This window comes from Melanotaenia boesemani, chromosome 22, assembly GCF_017639745.1.
Source record: "Melanotaenia boesemani isolate fMelBoe1 chromosome 22, fMelBoe1.pri, whole genome shotgun sequence".
Lineage (NCBI taxonomy): Eukaryota > Metazoa > Chordata > Actinopteri > Atheriniformes > Melanotaeniidae > Melanotaenia > Melanotaenia boesemani.
In genome coordinates, this window is record NC_055703.1 from 26439115 (window position 1) to 26454339 (window position 15225).

Here is a 15225-nt window from a genome sequence, read left to right on the forward strand (position 1 = left end):
AGTTGCTATGCTTTGCAATGCTAGCGCTAATTTTCGTTAGCATAAAATAGAGTATAAACAAAAGCTACATTAATCCACAAATGCCACGCAGCGGCTGTTTTCCCTCAGTCTCACTTAATAAATTAACTTGACAGCAATTTCATAAGTTTATAAGGACAAACACACTCTTTACTTGGCTCAAACATCATTACATTTGTTGTTGTAAACTAATAGGCCACCAATTTATCCACTAATGCATCCATACAGTCACACAAATTAATTTAATGAGTGCCAAGAAATAAATTAGACTAAAATCTTTGTAAATCAAGATAAACTTTTCGGTTAATTTAAGTAAAATTCTGGTGCTTACTTGTTGAGGAGAAACTTTGCCAGCACTGCATCCGTCCTGAAATTAATTTGGTCTCTCAGACTTCTCCACCTTTCAAAAGATTCTCCAGTATTGATCCTCGTTTTATTCGTTTTTGGTTGTTGGCTTTTTTAGCAGGATGCCGAGGCTTTTTAGGTTTTTCTGAAACTATTTCTGGTCCGCTTCTTTTACTAGCTTCCATATCTGCACGCTGCTGCTCTTTTGCCGACATAAAACACCAAACGCTGCGTTGTTTAGCAACCATTGGGAGTCGCATATGATTGGTTAAGGAACCAGGAAGTAGGAAAGAGCTACACAGTGCACCGAAGTTATTCCGTCACAAAACTCTTACTTTAAAAGGAGAAAAACTTGACAAAAACATTGTTAATGTAGAGAGACAGATTGTTTATAGGGAAGCTTCCTAATATCCCTCGCAACAAATAAGAACATTTTAAATTTTTTTTACAGAAATAATCCTAATTATTCAGCCTTTAAGTGGCACTATGTGGCATTCTAACCTTAAAAATATAAGTTTCACATCCCTGGAACTGTTGTTGCCCAGGAACGTCCCGGGACTGAGAAACCGCACTTTCCCGTCCCAGCTCATCACTTTCATTTCATGGTATTACATCACACACTAGCAACTGGATATCAACACAATGGTTGTTTTGAATTTGAGATCTCAGAGTGCAGGTAGGATGTAAGATGGATTAGCCGTCGTTAGGGACGCCTCACTGAGAAAGTCTGACAAAGTTTGATGGTGTTTCTTTAAGAAACATAAAAAATACGAATGTATGAAGGACTGAGTTGATCTGTGTGTAATGACTGACCGCACAGATCCTCCTGATCGGGTGGGAGCTGATATCCTGCTGCAGTTGATAGCAATACGTCTAAGGATGAAGATAGCTGGACATCAGCTTTGACCACGACCCTTCAGAGCAGATGAAGCGTGAATCAGAGAGAAATGATGATGAAGGAGAATCATAATGCTGGAAACTTCTTTTCTAAAACGTTTTGAGTCGACTTATTAACCCGTTTATATAAATGTTGTTTCTTCATTTGACTTGGAGACGTTTCCTGTTGGCTTATTTTGGATGAGTTTTCCTTTGTGAGGGCCGCTAATGTGCATAATGACAGGGTTTTCCAGCCAGATTTAGAGATGAACTAAATGAGCAGTGAAACAAAGAGAGATGGATTAGTGTTTGTTCCAGAATATCAAGCACGCATGCATTTAGGAAGAACACAGGGCTCATAAATAAAACATTTGTGATCAGCTATTTGGAAGAGTTCATGTCCTCTAAAGTTGTTTCTGGAGCGGTTCTGCAAACACAGTTCATGTGGCAGCCACAAAGGCCTGTAATTCATTGCAGTGTTAATCTCAGATAACTAAAGTTTACAAAATTAGAAGTAGGTGTAACACATGAATCAGCATTAAGCCATTATAGCACAGACATAAAAACATAAAAATAATCGAATCTAAAAAGACAGACGGATCGGTTTTCTAAACCAAAACATGTTCCACTGAAAATATTATTGTATGCAAATGTCTTGGCATCATTTACAAAGAGGTCATAACAAAACACATCAGAAATGACTCAGAGAAAACTGGTTCCAGATCAGCAGCATCTCTTCGTGTCTGATCTGAGATCCTCTTACTGAGGCGGGGTTATGGCAACCAGCCAGACCAATCAAAACTACACCTTGTTTAAAAATCTGAGCCTTTGTCTAGTCTGTCTGACCCAAGAGAGAACAACTAAAAGTGAGCTTCAACATAGACGTGAAGTTGAAGCAGCAGCAGAATATCAGCTCAGTGTTGTCTGATTTTTTTACAGTTTAATGCAAACGATGCTGCTCAGTGTGTAGCACAGCAATGCCAAGGCCGTTCACAAATTCAGACCGGAGATATGTAGACCTGGATCTGCCAGAAAAATGAGAAAACGTCTCCTTGTCTACAGAAGACCAGGTAAACTGGAGGGAAGTTCAAACAAGCCCGACTGGAACAGAACGGTCTAGTGGTGGAATGATGATCTAAAGTTGCAGTAATTCTGAAACCGAACAAGAGCAGAAACTGGCTGAAGCTCATCAAAAAATGGTATATAAGTCAATGTAACTGATAATAACAGAAGGAGCCTGGAAGCGTACTGCATGTCTGAAGTACCAACTCAGAATCTCAGAATTAACACAACCCTGCTATTTTGTTTGGTTGCTCAGGTGTGAAAATGTGATTCAGGTAAAACACTGAAGCCCATCCTAACCTCTCTTTGCTTCTGAGAAAATGAGCGAGTGACGCTCTACCAGTACCGTGTCACTCATGGGTGGGTGACCAAGCAATTACAAGGTAATTCGGATTCATCCACCACCCTCTGGCTGTGTCAGTGCTGCTTTCTATGATGTGACATGTTAACAATCTGCGTCTAGTTGGTGCAAAAATAACCCCACGAGATGGTGCCAGAAAAGATAAGAGATAAGTACCAACTGTCTAATTCAACTGCATACAAGGGAAATGTTAATATTTTAGAATAAAAACCAAGTGAACAAACACAAAGTTCACTTGGCACCTGAAGCTCCTCGGTCACAAGTGGATGACTGAGTGTGTAATGGCCTGACTACGTTCATTTTGTCCGTTCCAGTTGTAGTTGTAAGAATCTGTTTGCTCAGACAAACCTAAAATCAGCCATATCAGGCCGGGGCAGTGCTGTGCATTATGGTTGATGTGCAACCAGTGATAGGAACAAGGAAGAAGAATAACCAATAGACTGTTTTCTACTGCGCTGCATCTTTTTATGTCTCTTCCTGAGAATCTACATCATTGTGACCTCCTTCTGCTATTGTCTGAAACTAGTATAGGAACTCAGAGTTGAGCTCTAAACTCTGGAATTATTGCCCAGCAACCATGCCAATGTGAAGGACACACGGGAGTAAGAGATGTTTGACAGTGTTTGACAATGTTTGACACAGGCGTCCCCACTTACATAGGTAAGGAAGCATAAATGAGCCTTTAGTGTTGATCCCAGGGTATATTTAATTGATGGTTAGTTTGATTTATTTATTTTTTATTCATTATGAAGATTTGCTCTAAATTTCCTGTAAATCCATTTAAAAATGTCATTTTCAAATAGGGGAATACCTCAATAATTTAACACTGATGCAAAGGGATAAACCATCTTCGAGCAGATGCTTGGAATACGGCACTGTTGTTTTTCAAGCCTGGCAATTAAGTCTTTTAACTAAGCTAACAATATAGACACAAGCGAGTAAGTCATCACACTCAAACACTAAACACAAGTTTATCTATCTGGCAAAGCAGAGTGTGTTATGACAAAGTGGCATGTGAATCCTATCACACTAAAGCATTCCTACCTACAGATCAGAATGCCATAACTGCTGCAGGGATGTAAATCCTGACTTTGAATTGCTTTGGTAATTGCAGCAGCCTGCAAACCCCACACCAGAACAGTAAAAAAAAACAAGATTTACAGTCATGCTCAGCTGCAGATCATTCATTAGCAGATTCCCCAAAAGCATCGGCAATAAGAGGAATCTGTTGACTGTTTCAGAGACAATCTAGAAAGCACATGTTTTCCCACAAGAAGCTCAGCGGAGCGTGAACGTTTGGCTACGCTCCCTCTGCTGCTCATGGTTTCTCTCCGTTCGGTTCGGAGGTTGTGAAAGACGCAGAAACCCAGAAACAACTTTATATTTCTAGGCAGGCAGAACTAGTTGTTTTTTCCAAAACATTAAAAATTCAGAAACACTGGAATGAGCTTTCTGGCGAGAAACGCCGTCAACTGTGTTTACACTTTAATTCCTTCCACGCTGCTTGTGGCTACGGAGCAGCTTCGTATCCCAGGCAACCATTTGGTGTTTGACATTTTCGACTTTAATTGGACCAATGTACTCAGTCATAAGGGCATTCAAGTTTAAAGTCCATCACTATGGGCAGCTCACAGCTTTCAGTGTTGACATCTTTATCAGCCAGCAATGACCAGAAGTGGTTTGGTTTCTTAAAGCACTCTGAGTGCAGCAGAGAAATGTTGGCAGTGGAAACTTTGAGAACTGAAAACAGCAACGTCTTTCTTTTACCACAAAAATGCACCAACCTTCAGCTGCACAGGTAGATATTCTTACACAATCAGCAGATTTGTAGAACATTGAGGGATCAGCTTTAGGAACAAACCTCTCAGGGTTTGCGGTAGCCCAGGTTAGTTTTCATCTTCATGGCCCAGGGTGCCGGCTTTTGGCTTGGCTTTTTAGATTTAATGACTATTTGAAAAAGGAGCTTGCACGCAGAGTCATTTCAGTCCATAAAAATGCTTTTTTTTTGTTTTAAACAAAGCTGTTCTATCACAGTACCAAAAAAACACCATCTCTTTACGCCTCTGAGAGAAACCTAACCTGCCTATACCTCCTGGTTCAGACCATAATTATCTCTCACAGCAAAGCCTCAACAGATGGTCCAGAGCCCGATAGAGCATCTGTTCCATCCACCAAACAGGTCACATGACCCTCCATCCATCATTCGCCTCCACTGGCTGCTCAGTCCAGACTGTTCATGGGTGCTTCCATGATGGTGGAAGGTGCTATTGAATGACCAGGGGTGTCCAAAGTCAGTCCTTGAGTCCGCTGTCCTGCAGGATTTGGATGTTTCCTGCTGCAGCACCTGAATCAAATTAATGGGTCATCATGCTTGGGCAGAACTTGACAACAAGCTTTTCAAGAGAGCCATTTAATTTGAATCAAGTGTGATGGATCAGGGAGACATCTAAAACCGCAGGATTGCAGCCCTCGAGGACCAGAGCTGGACATCCCTGCTGTAGACAGACTTTGGGGGCATTCGCACAAGGATAGTTTGGGGGATTCAGTTCAGTTGGGCGAAGAATTTTGCACCTTTGTTTGGTTTGCTTTCACACTGCTGATCAAGCCGCCTGAACAACATCAGTTACGTCAACTGCTCACTAGAGGGCGATATTCCCCAGATGACCACTGACCAAGGAGCGTTTCAAGTTTCCTTTTGGTTTTCAAACCTAATGCAGTTTTCACCAGAAATTTTTATAGTATGAGCAGCAGGAGAGGCAGCGAGCCATCTAGGATGTTGCTTTATGAAGCAATCTATGTCACTTCCTGTCTTTGGTTCAGAGGATGATCTGTTTGCTTTTACATTGTAAGTGAACCGACACCCCTGATTTTTAGGTGCCAGAGTGCAAACAAGTCTTTACACTGCTCCAAAGAGTCAGCATTTTTCTTTTTTCCATAAAAAATAAGCCAGCAGCATTGATGTTCAGAAATTCAGGTCCTTTCCAGTATAATTAAGAGCCCGTCCCAGCTGTCATTCTGAAGCAATCAACTAAATTTAAGGGCCAGTGTCTAGAGGTTATTTGGCTTTTGCACATTTTCCCTCACAAGTTTAAAACCAGATCAGGAAGTGAATGTCACCTCTGAACGATTACAGTGTGAGTAAATATGGTGTGAACGTGGACTGTTTGATGTCGTTCAGTAATCTTCATCAGAGTTCTTCAGAAAAAACAGATAACTTGTCCTCACCTGACGATTAAAATCAGCTACTATGACTCAGGTGTTAATCTGGAATTTCTCTGTGGTTTGTTGTGACTAATGTTAATGTATGTGACAGAGAGGAAGTCCAGCTTTCAGGGTGGCCGACTCGGCCGTGAGCGGCACCGTTTCCTGTGCTGTCAAACTTGCGGCTCTCAATACGAATAAAATCCTCTGCAGCTGCAGGAGCTGGAGGGCCGTTAAGGGTCTTCTCCCACATCTACAACTGGCCAACGAAAGAAACCCGCTTTAAAAGCGCTGTTTGGCACCAGGAAAAGAATCCTGCTGTGAAATTTGTCAATGATAAATTACTTCTGCTGTGGCTTCAGATTCTGTTCTTTCACATGAAAACCGAAGAAAAAATGAGATAAAGATGGATGTTCTCTGTAAAAGCAAACACAACATGACAATCTACTCACGCTTCAGGTCCAGCTGTGCTCGGTTAATTATTCCTTCTTTTCTGTCAAACATCACTTCAGTGTGGTTTTCACTCACGTTAAAGAGCAAAGATTTTGCTCAGTTGTACATTTTTAACCTTTTATTTGCTGGTCGACGACAAAACATTTAAATGCTTCAACGTGGAAAACCTTGCTGCTGCACCTTTCTGCCGAAAACGCTTCATTTTAGCTCGTATCATTATTTTTGTGGTATTTGAGGGTCAAATGCCAAGATTAATTATTGTAAAGATCCTTCAATATCCTCACTTTCCAATGAGGATAATGTCTGAAGCATGCTGGCACAACTTACACACAAACAATAACAAAGTTCCACAACATCTGCTTTCGCTGCTTAGTTTTTTTTTTTTTAATATAGAAAAAATGAGCAAAGTGTCGTTGTGGAGCACGGCTCACCAGCCTGTAGAGCATTACATTAAAAAGCTGCAGTGATAGGAGGAAATCCATTAAATATGTTTCACCCTGTCTAGCTGTACCCTGCATCTCGCTTCATGCAGGATAACCACCATCCTTGCATGCTAAATTAAAGGTAAATGTTCAGTAACTGGGTTAAATTATATTAACGTTTATCTAACTTAACACTAACATTAACATTAATGTGTCATTTGCAGTTTTGTAATTGTGTAGGACTCGGGTTGGACTAACAGTGCAGCGTGATGAGTTAAAGCCAGAGAAGAAGTGGAACAGGAAGAAGTAGCAGCAGGGAGGGCAACAACAGTAGAGACTATCCTCTACAGCAGGGGTAGCCAACGTTGGTCCTCAAGGGCCCCAATCCGGCAGGTTTTCCAGATTTCCGTGCTCCAACACACCTGACTTAAACTAACGAGTCATTGCGGAGATCCTTATAGGCTGTTGGATCCATTTAATTTGAGTCAGGTGTGCTGGAGCACAGAGGAAAGCTGATTTTTGGCATGTTGGTGCTTTGATGCAGTGATAAACCAAATCCACCAAAAACCCACTTTATCCTCCGTAGTTATGAAGTTTCTGACAGTTTACAAGCCTTAAATTTAAAACAGGGGTCTCAAACTCTGGTCCCAGAGGGCCGCTGGGTCCCTGCTTTAACACATCCGACTCATATTAATTGTTCATTGTGCAGAATTAGACAACAAGCTGTTGGAGCCATTTGATTTGAGTGTATTTGATTTAAGTTTTGAACCCAGTGAGCTAAAGGACAGCTGGAAGTCAAAGACGCTGCTGGATGTTTTCCTGGGTCTCTAAAGAAATGTTCAAAAGCATTTTTATAATATAGTTTCCAGAAAGAAGCCTCCCGAGTTCAGGTAGAGGTCCTGCAGCCTTTCTATCATGCAGAGTTAATCCGGAGGATTTATTTAGTCTTTACACAGCAGAGGGGATTTAAATGGAATTTACTTTGTTGTTATATTTTGTTATTTTGGCATCATAAGATAGAAATAATTCAAACTTAAAGAACTATAAGGAGTGTTGATTTGACTTTAGACATGAATAGTGTTGGTAAATTAATGAACAGAGAATAATCATAAAATCATGATTATTTCTGTAAAAGTAAGGGATGATCGCACCTTCAGGTAGATTGGATTAGAAAGGTAGATCTGTTTTACGAGTGCGGTACATTTCCAGCCTTAAACTCACTTCATTTTTTTACCAGATGTCTCATTTTTAATTCCCCGTGTCTGATCATTCCTCTTTTTATCAGCCACATAACTGCTCGTTTTCACCTGGAACAAAGGTTTGGGGAGTCTTGCTCCGTCTACTGTGAACCCATCTGGAGCTTGATGCTGTCATTGCTAATCCTGTGACACATAACAGTCACTGCAGGAGAAAATGGGATTTAGGAAGAAACATGGCTTTGTGAGGATCTACTTTTTGTGCCTCTGGCATTACGTCCATGTTTTGTATTTTTGAGGAATAAATCATGGACGCTGGCCTCAGCTCGTTTTTTCTGTCTCAATAGTTCGATTAGTCGGCTGTGATTGGCTGCAACAGAGCCAAAAAAAAGATTCAGAACTAATAAGAAACAGGAAAAAGTCTCAGACTTGTGAGAAATGTTGACTGTTTGTGGGGAAACATCGTTCTGCCAGCTGATGTCTGAATGTGTTGCTGCAGAGATTAATCTCATTAGTTTGCTTAATGGTCTGACGTCTGCCAGCAACTATTATAACACAGTTTGGAAACTGTTGCATCAGGTTTGGTGAGCAGATGTCTTGTATGACTACAACCAACTTAGATAAATTAATTTCCTCCCAGTGGGGGTTATTCCTTCCTCTAATATTTAGAATAAACAGCGTCTAACGTGTTTAACATTTGGTTTTGATTTTAAAGCCACATTATAAGTTACTCACTGGGATGCAAACCACAGCGTTAGCCTGTCATAACTTCGCTCTCATTAACAACCAAAACAACTTAAAAATCATTAAGCACACCACACACATTAGCTTGGATGTAGTCTGGCAGGATGCGCTTGTTTCTGCACCCTGGGACACTCTGAGCGGGCGGTGTCTGAAGGTTTTTGACTGGTTTTAGTGGAGCTTGTCCCGCTCAACGTGCCTCAGGCTGGAAACAAGAAGGCGTGCATGACATCACACTGACCAGCCAATCACAGCACAGCCACAGCAGCTGCTTTCCCAAAACGCCTGCAACATGTCCTTGATTTTAAACTAGTCCATCAAATCAGACTTAAATCTCAGAATTTGAACTTCCAGATTCACTTTGAAGAAAAGCATTTTGGGAAACAGAGCCGATCACACGACACGAGAAGCAGGTTTTTAATCAGCTTCCACTTTACCTCTGCAGGTCCTCCACTCCTTTTATTGATGAGAAGAGCTTTCTACACAGCAGACACAGAGGCACATACATGAACATAAAGTAATGGATAAAACAGAACCTGATGAAAACAGGACAAACCTGCAGAACTGATTCACATACAAACAGATCCATCTGTGCATGCAGGCTTCTTTAGTTTAATGGTGGTGCATCAGCAGAGAAAACTGTGCAATGTTCAGGGTAATCTGGTTGTTCCGCGCAGCATGATGCTGGATAATATGGATCCTCTGGAGATTAGCATGAAGGCTGGAAGCAGAGGGAATCAGACGACCAGGCTCCACAGCCAGATGCCAGCACATGAGACCTCATTGAACTTTAATCTTTTTCCATTAAATTCTCTTTAACAGACCTTTAAAGGATAAGAAACAGTCGAAACAGACAGAAATCCTCAATTTCATAACAGAGTTTGGGGTTTTCAGATGGATTTAGCCTTTTCTGATGCACATCCAGAGGAATGAACTCTGGATGTTTCTGATGTAGTAAAGATGTGAGTCATATTTATAAAAGACCTCCCTCCATGTTTTCATACATGACCAATGCTGCTTTTTTGTCTTATTTTCCATGTTTTGTTAGCAGCAAGTGAACATTTAACAGCTACGTGACGAGATTTTAAAAAGCTTCCACATTAATGACACGTTCCTGCTTCATTTGTGGCTGTGGTTTGGTTCCCACATACGACAGGGAATCAAAGGTTTTGGCTTTTCGCAGTGCACTGACACAACTCTGTGTGATGAGAATTAGAAACAGGAAGTAAAGCAGGAGCAGCTGAGGTGCAGAGTAGGTTCATATTTCTGTGTCTGACTCGCACCAGATGAAATGTGTGTTAATCCTTCACAGCCTTTACCGAACTGGTATTTTCTTTGTTTTCGGCCTGGAAGTGAAACCAGTGAAACCCTCAACCACGAGGCTGCTTTCTAAGAGCATCCATCAAACTGATCTCAGCAACATTACGGCTGGTTAAAGTCTGATTATCTCTGCTTCATCCGCTATTTCTCTCACTGTTGCCCCAAATCTGTGTAAACTGGATTATTCCGCATCACTTTATCAGGAAGGTCAGAGGAAAACAAACAAAGGAGAAAGCTACATCCTGGTCTGTGGTTGAGGTTTGTGTGACTCACCTGGGTTTCTGTTTCGTTTGGTGAATGGCGTGAGCGTAGCCTTTGCCTTGGAGGTCCAGTTGGCGGTGCTGGAGCCAAAGGAGCTGGAAGACAGGGACTTGGCCAGGTTTTCTGAGCTCACCTTCTTCGTGTTGTTGGTGGCCGTCTTACTCCAGTCTGCAGGAGAGAGACGAACAGATCAGCTGTTGGGCAGATCATCTTCCACTTTGTCATCGAGGTAATTCCTAGTCATCTCTAAAGGTCTGAATATGTCCAAGGTTGTGGTGAAGGATACTGGATCATTCCTGTGTTTTCTTTGAGATGTTATTATCAACAAAAAAGCGCAAACAGAGGTTATCAAGAAACGGTACACTGGAGAAAATACCACTGAAGTGTTTATTCCACTACTACCTCCACTACTGAAAAAGAAAAACCTAGACTCGTCACTCATGAGCAGCTACAGGCCGATATCAAACCTCCCCTTTCTTAGTGAGATTAAAAAAAATAATAAAAATAAAAACTGTCTTTCAGCAGCTACACAACTTTCTGACACTAAATAACTGTTCTGATGTCTACCAGTCAGGTTTTTGGCCACACCACAGCACTGAGATGCTCTAGTTCAGGTCTTTAATAACATCCCCCTGAGCACAGATAGCAGAAACATTTCAGTCATGGTACTGCTGGATCTCAGTGCTGCATTTGACACGATCGACCAGAACATCTCACTAGACCGGCTGGAAAACCGGGTCGGACTTTCTGGCTCAGCAATTAAGTGGTTTGAGTCCTTTTTAAAAGACAGGGACTACTTTGTGTCCACAGGTAACTATAAATCTGAGTGAACCAAAATAACCTGTGGAGTTCCCCAAGGCTCCATCCTGGGGCCACTGCTGTTACATACTACTGTCAGACTTTTCTCAGTTTAGAGTCTAAGTCCATATTCTGCTTCATCAGCAAACATAACCTGTGGAGTTCCCCAAGGCTCCATCCTGGGGCCACTGCTGTTCAACATCTACGTGCTGCCACTCGCTCAAGTTATGAAAAACAACTACATGTTACCACAGTTATGCTGATGACACACACATCTACATAACCATCTCACCAGGAGACTACAGTCCGATCCAAACTCTGATCAACTGCATGGATCAGATTAAAGACTGGATGTGCCAGAACTTCCTTCAGTTAAATGAAGACAAAATTGAAATAATAGTTTTTGGAGCCAAAGGAAGAAAGATTAAAAGTCAGTTCTCAGCTTCAAACAGCAAAGTTCAATACTAACAACAAAGCCAGAAATTTGGGAGTAGTCCTAGACTCAGACCTGGATTTTAGGAGTTATATTAAGACAGCTGTGAAGTCGGCCAAAGAACATCTGGAGGATTAAAGGACTGATGACTCAGCAGGATTTAGAAAAACAGGTCCATGTCCTCACAGGTCCTCACAGGTCCCCCTAAAAAGTTCATCAGACAGCTGCAGTCAGTCCAGAACGCTGCTGCTCCAGTCCTCACTAAGACCAGGAAAGTAGATCCTAGAACTTCAGTCCTCACTAAGACCAAGAAAGTAGATCCTAGAACTCCAGTCCTCACTAAGACCAGGAAAGTAGATCCTAGAACTCCAGTCCTCACTAAGACCAAGAAAGTAGATCCTAGAACTCCAGTCCTCACTAAGACCAAGAAAGTAGATCCTAGAACTCCAGTCCTCAGACCTTTACACTGGCTTCCTGTCAGTCAAAGAATTACAAAGACCTGAATGGTTTAGGGCCAGAATCCATTCAGGATCTTCTGGTTTGTTATGAAGCAACCAGATCCCTCAGGTCATCAGGCTCAGGTCTACTTTCTGTTCCCAGAGTCAGAACTAAACGTGGAGAGGCAGCGTTCAGCTTTTATGCTCCTCACATGTGGAACAAACTCCCAGAAACCTGCACGTCTGCTGACTCAGCAGTTTTACATCAGGGTTAAAAACTTTTCTATTTGCAGCCTTTTATCAAAACAGTTAATTCCCCACACTGGAACTTTATTTATTGTTTATCTATTTTATTTGAGCCTTTTTTTCTTTCTGTTTTTAACTTCATTTAAAGTTTATTTTTAATGCACTGGTTATTGCTCCCTGCACCCCGCTGTAATGCTGAAATGTTTCATGTAAAGCATTTTGAATTGTCTTGTACATGAAATGTGCTGTAGAAATAAACTTGTCTCATCACTTCCAGGGTCTCTGTTGCATTTACAGAGTTGGATTTTAGACTTTTTGATGAAACAAACTAATTCAGTGGCTCTTTAAACAAATCCAAATAATGAAAGCATGACGGAAACCAGCAGAGACCAAATTAACTGCATTTGTTTGTTATTAAATGTCTTTTCTGTTTTTTTTTAATGGTAATTTCTAATACATAAATGTTCAGGATTAGGAAATAAGCAGCATCTGGCTGCATTTCAAGGAGACTAAAAAACAGAGCAGAATTTGTAAAAAAAAAAAAAATTAAATATCTCTTACTTTATCTAAAGACTTTTACTTCATTTATTAGTTCCATTCAATTTAACCCTATAATATCATGCATCATATTTGATACATGAGTTTCTGAGACCTTTTGCATCATTTCATGGTAAAAACTTTGTTTGAAACCCTGTCGAACACAATCTGATACTTCTTTTCTGCCCCCTGGTGGATAGAATAATAATACAATAATGCACTACAATAATTTTGACGTATCACGTGGTAATAAACGTTAATTTAATTATTTTTTTATATTTTATTGAAGGGCCAAAAAAAGACTTCAGATTAGAAAAACAATTTTTCTCCTAATTTTTTAGGGGTCAGGCTTTAAAAAGTTTAATGTTTGATTTAAAGGTTAAAAAATTGTGGCTTTTTGTAACAAAAATGAATAAAAATAACTTTCTTATTAAAACACTAATTAAAAAATTATCTTAACCAACACACATTATAAGAAGCTAAATTAGGTGAAAATAGAAGCTCGGAGTGATGCTAAATGAAAGCCCACCGCTGGACTTTTAACTGTTTTATTCAGCAAAATAGCTCAATATTCAGTTCTTATAACTATACCTAGAAAATGAAACACACTCCCAACCAGAGAAGCAAATCCAGATGCTTCAAATGGTCCTGGACGACGTCAGGACAGAAAACTCAGAGCAACATGACTGAAAACAGAAAATGTCCAAGAAAAAACCGGCATGGATGAGTTTCCATCCAGACAAGCCAAATGTGAAGCGAAACAGTCATGAACTGTCTATATCCCTTTTTTCATTCCAGAATCTGGTTAAAAATGTCTAAAAATGACATGAAAATGATACGTTTACAAAGCATAGATGTTCAGAACATTTTCATGTCATATTAGTGGTTTATTTTCTTACAAGGGAAAAAAAAGCTGAGTCACCGTCTTCCAATGAGGTGATTCTGTGATTTCTTTGCCAGAATTTGCAGAAACAAACTGTTCACAGATGTAATAAACAACACACGGTTATTTTATTCTGGGTTGGATATTTCCATCCCCGATGACCGAGTGATACATGCATGAACATGAAATGTTCTTTCCTCTCACCATCATCCTGGTATTAAAGAGGAATTCCACATTTCTGAGGCGTTCACACACAAATTCAAGGTGGATCTTTTGGTATGAAGTGAGCTGCAGAGAGGAAGCGCTGGGGCAGAACATCATCCTCAGACTGAGGGCACCTCCAGAGACAACCAGCTTTTATCTTCTTTTATTAGCTGCTAAGCTCAGGTGACTTAGGTTTTAGATTTTAATAAAGTGGGCTTTTTCCTGCTGCTGTGGGAATCTGGCAGGAGCCCAGCAGACGGATCTGAGAGGAGGGACGGGGAGACGGACTGAGACATACCCGAGTTGTCTGACAGCCTGTAGGGGCCACAGCAGAGATATCTCCTCCACTGCTTCTGCACGTTTTCTTTCAGAGCACAGTGGAAGATGAAGATGAAGAGACCTGAGGAGAGAAGCAATGAGAGGAGAACTGCAGCTCAAACAAGACGAGGCTTTTATTTTGAAGCTAAAACTCTGAAAGCTGCTCAACCCTTCCAACTCCAGGCTGCGTTGTTCAGTAAAACTAGATGTAGAAGCTCAACCTCTTTAATCCCAGTCAGCATCAGACATGATGTTTCTCAGCTGTCAGATTATGAGGCTAAAATGATGTAAAATGAATGTATGAATAGATATAGCAGCATAAAGGCCGACCAGAAGAAGAAAGCAGAATTTATTACTAACACCATCACTTCTACCATCACCAGTGTCTCAGGTGGTGTGTAGCTCTGTAGGACAAACTGTGATGGATATTTTATCCTTTAGGTGATTTATGAAGTTTTCCAGGCATTTCTATCCCGTCCAGGACGTTTACAATCCAGCCACTAAATGTAGTTTTATTCAGAGACTCTATCTGCTAATATCCACAATGATCCATGATAACAGCATTATTTATCACATTTCACCATAAAAACATCACCATCACTACTATGTTGCTAAGAGACCTCTATTTAGACCTGGACATGATGATGAAGCCACTTCCTGTCAGACTTTCCACCAATCAGAGAGCTTAGATTGACGGTAACGTCCAATCAGGAGCAGCCAAAGATCAACCAGTGAGCAGAAAGTTCTATGTGTGTGTGAAAAGAAGAAAAATAAAGCTCCTCTATGGCTGGAATAAAGCCAAGAAGACGTTTCTGATGCACGGTGGCGCCACAAAGCAGCTGAGCTGGAGTTGGTTTAGTGAGGATAGCAGGTAAATAGTAGCAGGAATAACTGGAAATGAGGAAAAAGTGGAAACATGGAAATAGTTTCTGTTGTGTGTTTGTTTCAATAACAATATTTTTTCTCCTGAAAGCCAAGACTTGAGAGAACGATGAGATGAGAAAAGGTTTGGTCACTGTTGATCTGTGTGTTATTTCTACAAAGTTCTGTTAGTAATAAATTCTGCTTTCTTCTTCTGGTCGACCTTTATGCTGCTACATCTATTCATACATT

At 40.7% G+C, this 15225-nt stretch overlaps 1 protein-coding gene across 15 annotated transcripts in view; it reads right to left on the reverse strand.

Annotated features, from left to right (window-relative positions):
- Positions 1 to 15225, reverse strand: part of adgrg6 (adhesion G protein-coupled receptor G6) — a 115108-nt gene that overhangs the window by 15678 nt on the left and 84205 nt on the right. For all 15 annotated transcript variants that reach the window (XM_041975451.1, XM_041975452.1, XM_041975448.1 and 12 more), the window contains 2 exons: positions 14093 to 14194; positions 10269 to 10424 (listed from right to left, as the gene is read on the reverse strand). In XM_041975451.1, the coding sequence (XP_041831385.1) occupies positions 10269 to 10424; positions 14093 to 14194 (258 nt within the window). The remainder of the gene's footprint in view (positions 1 to 10268; positions 10425 to 14092; positions 14195 to 15225) is intronic.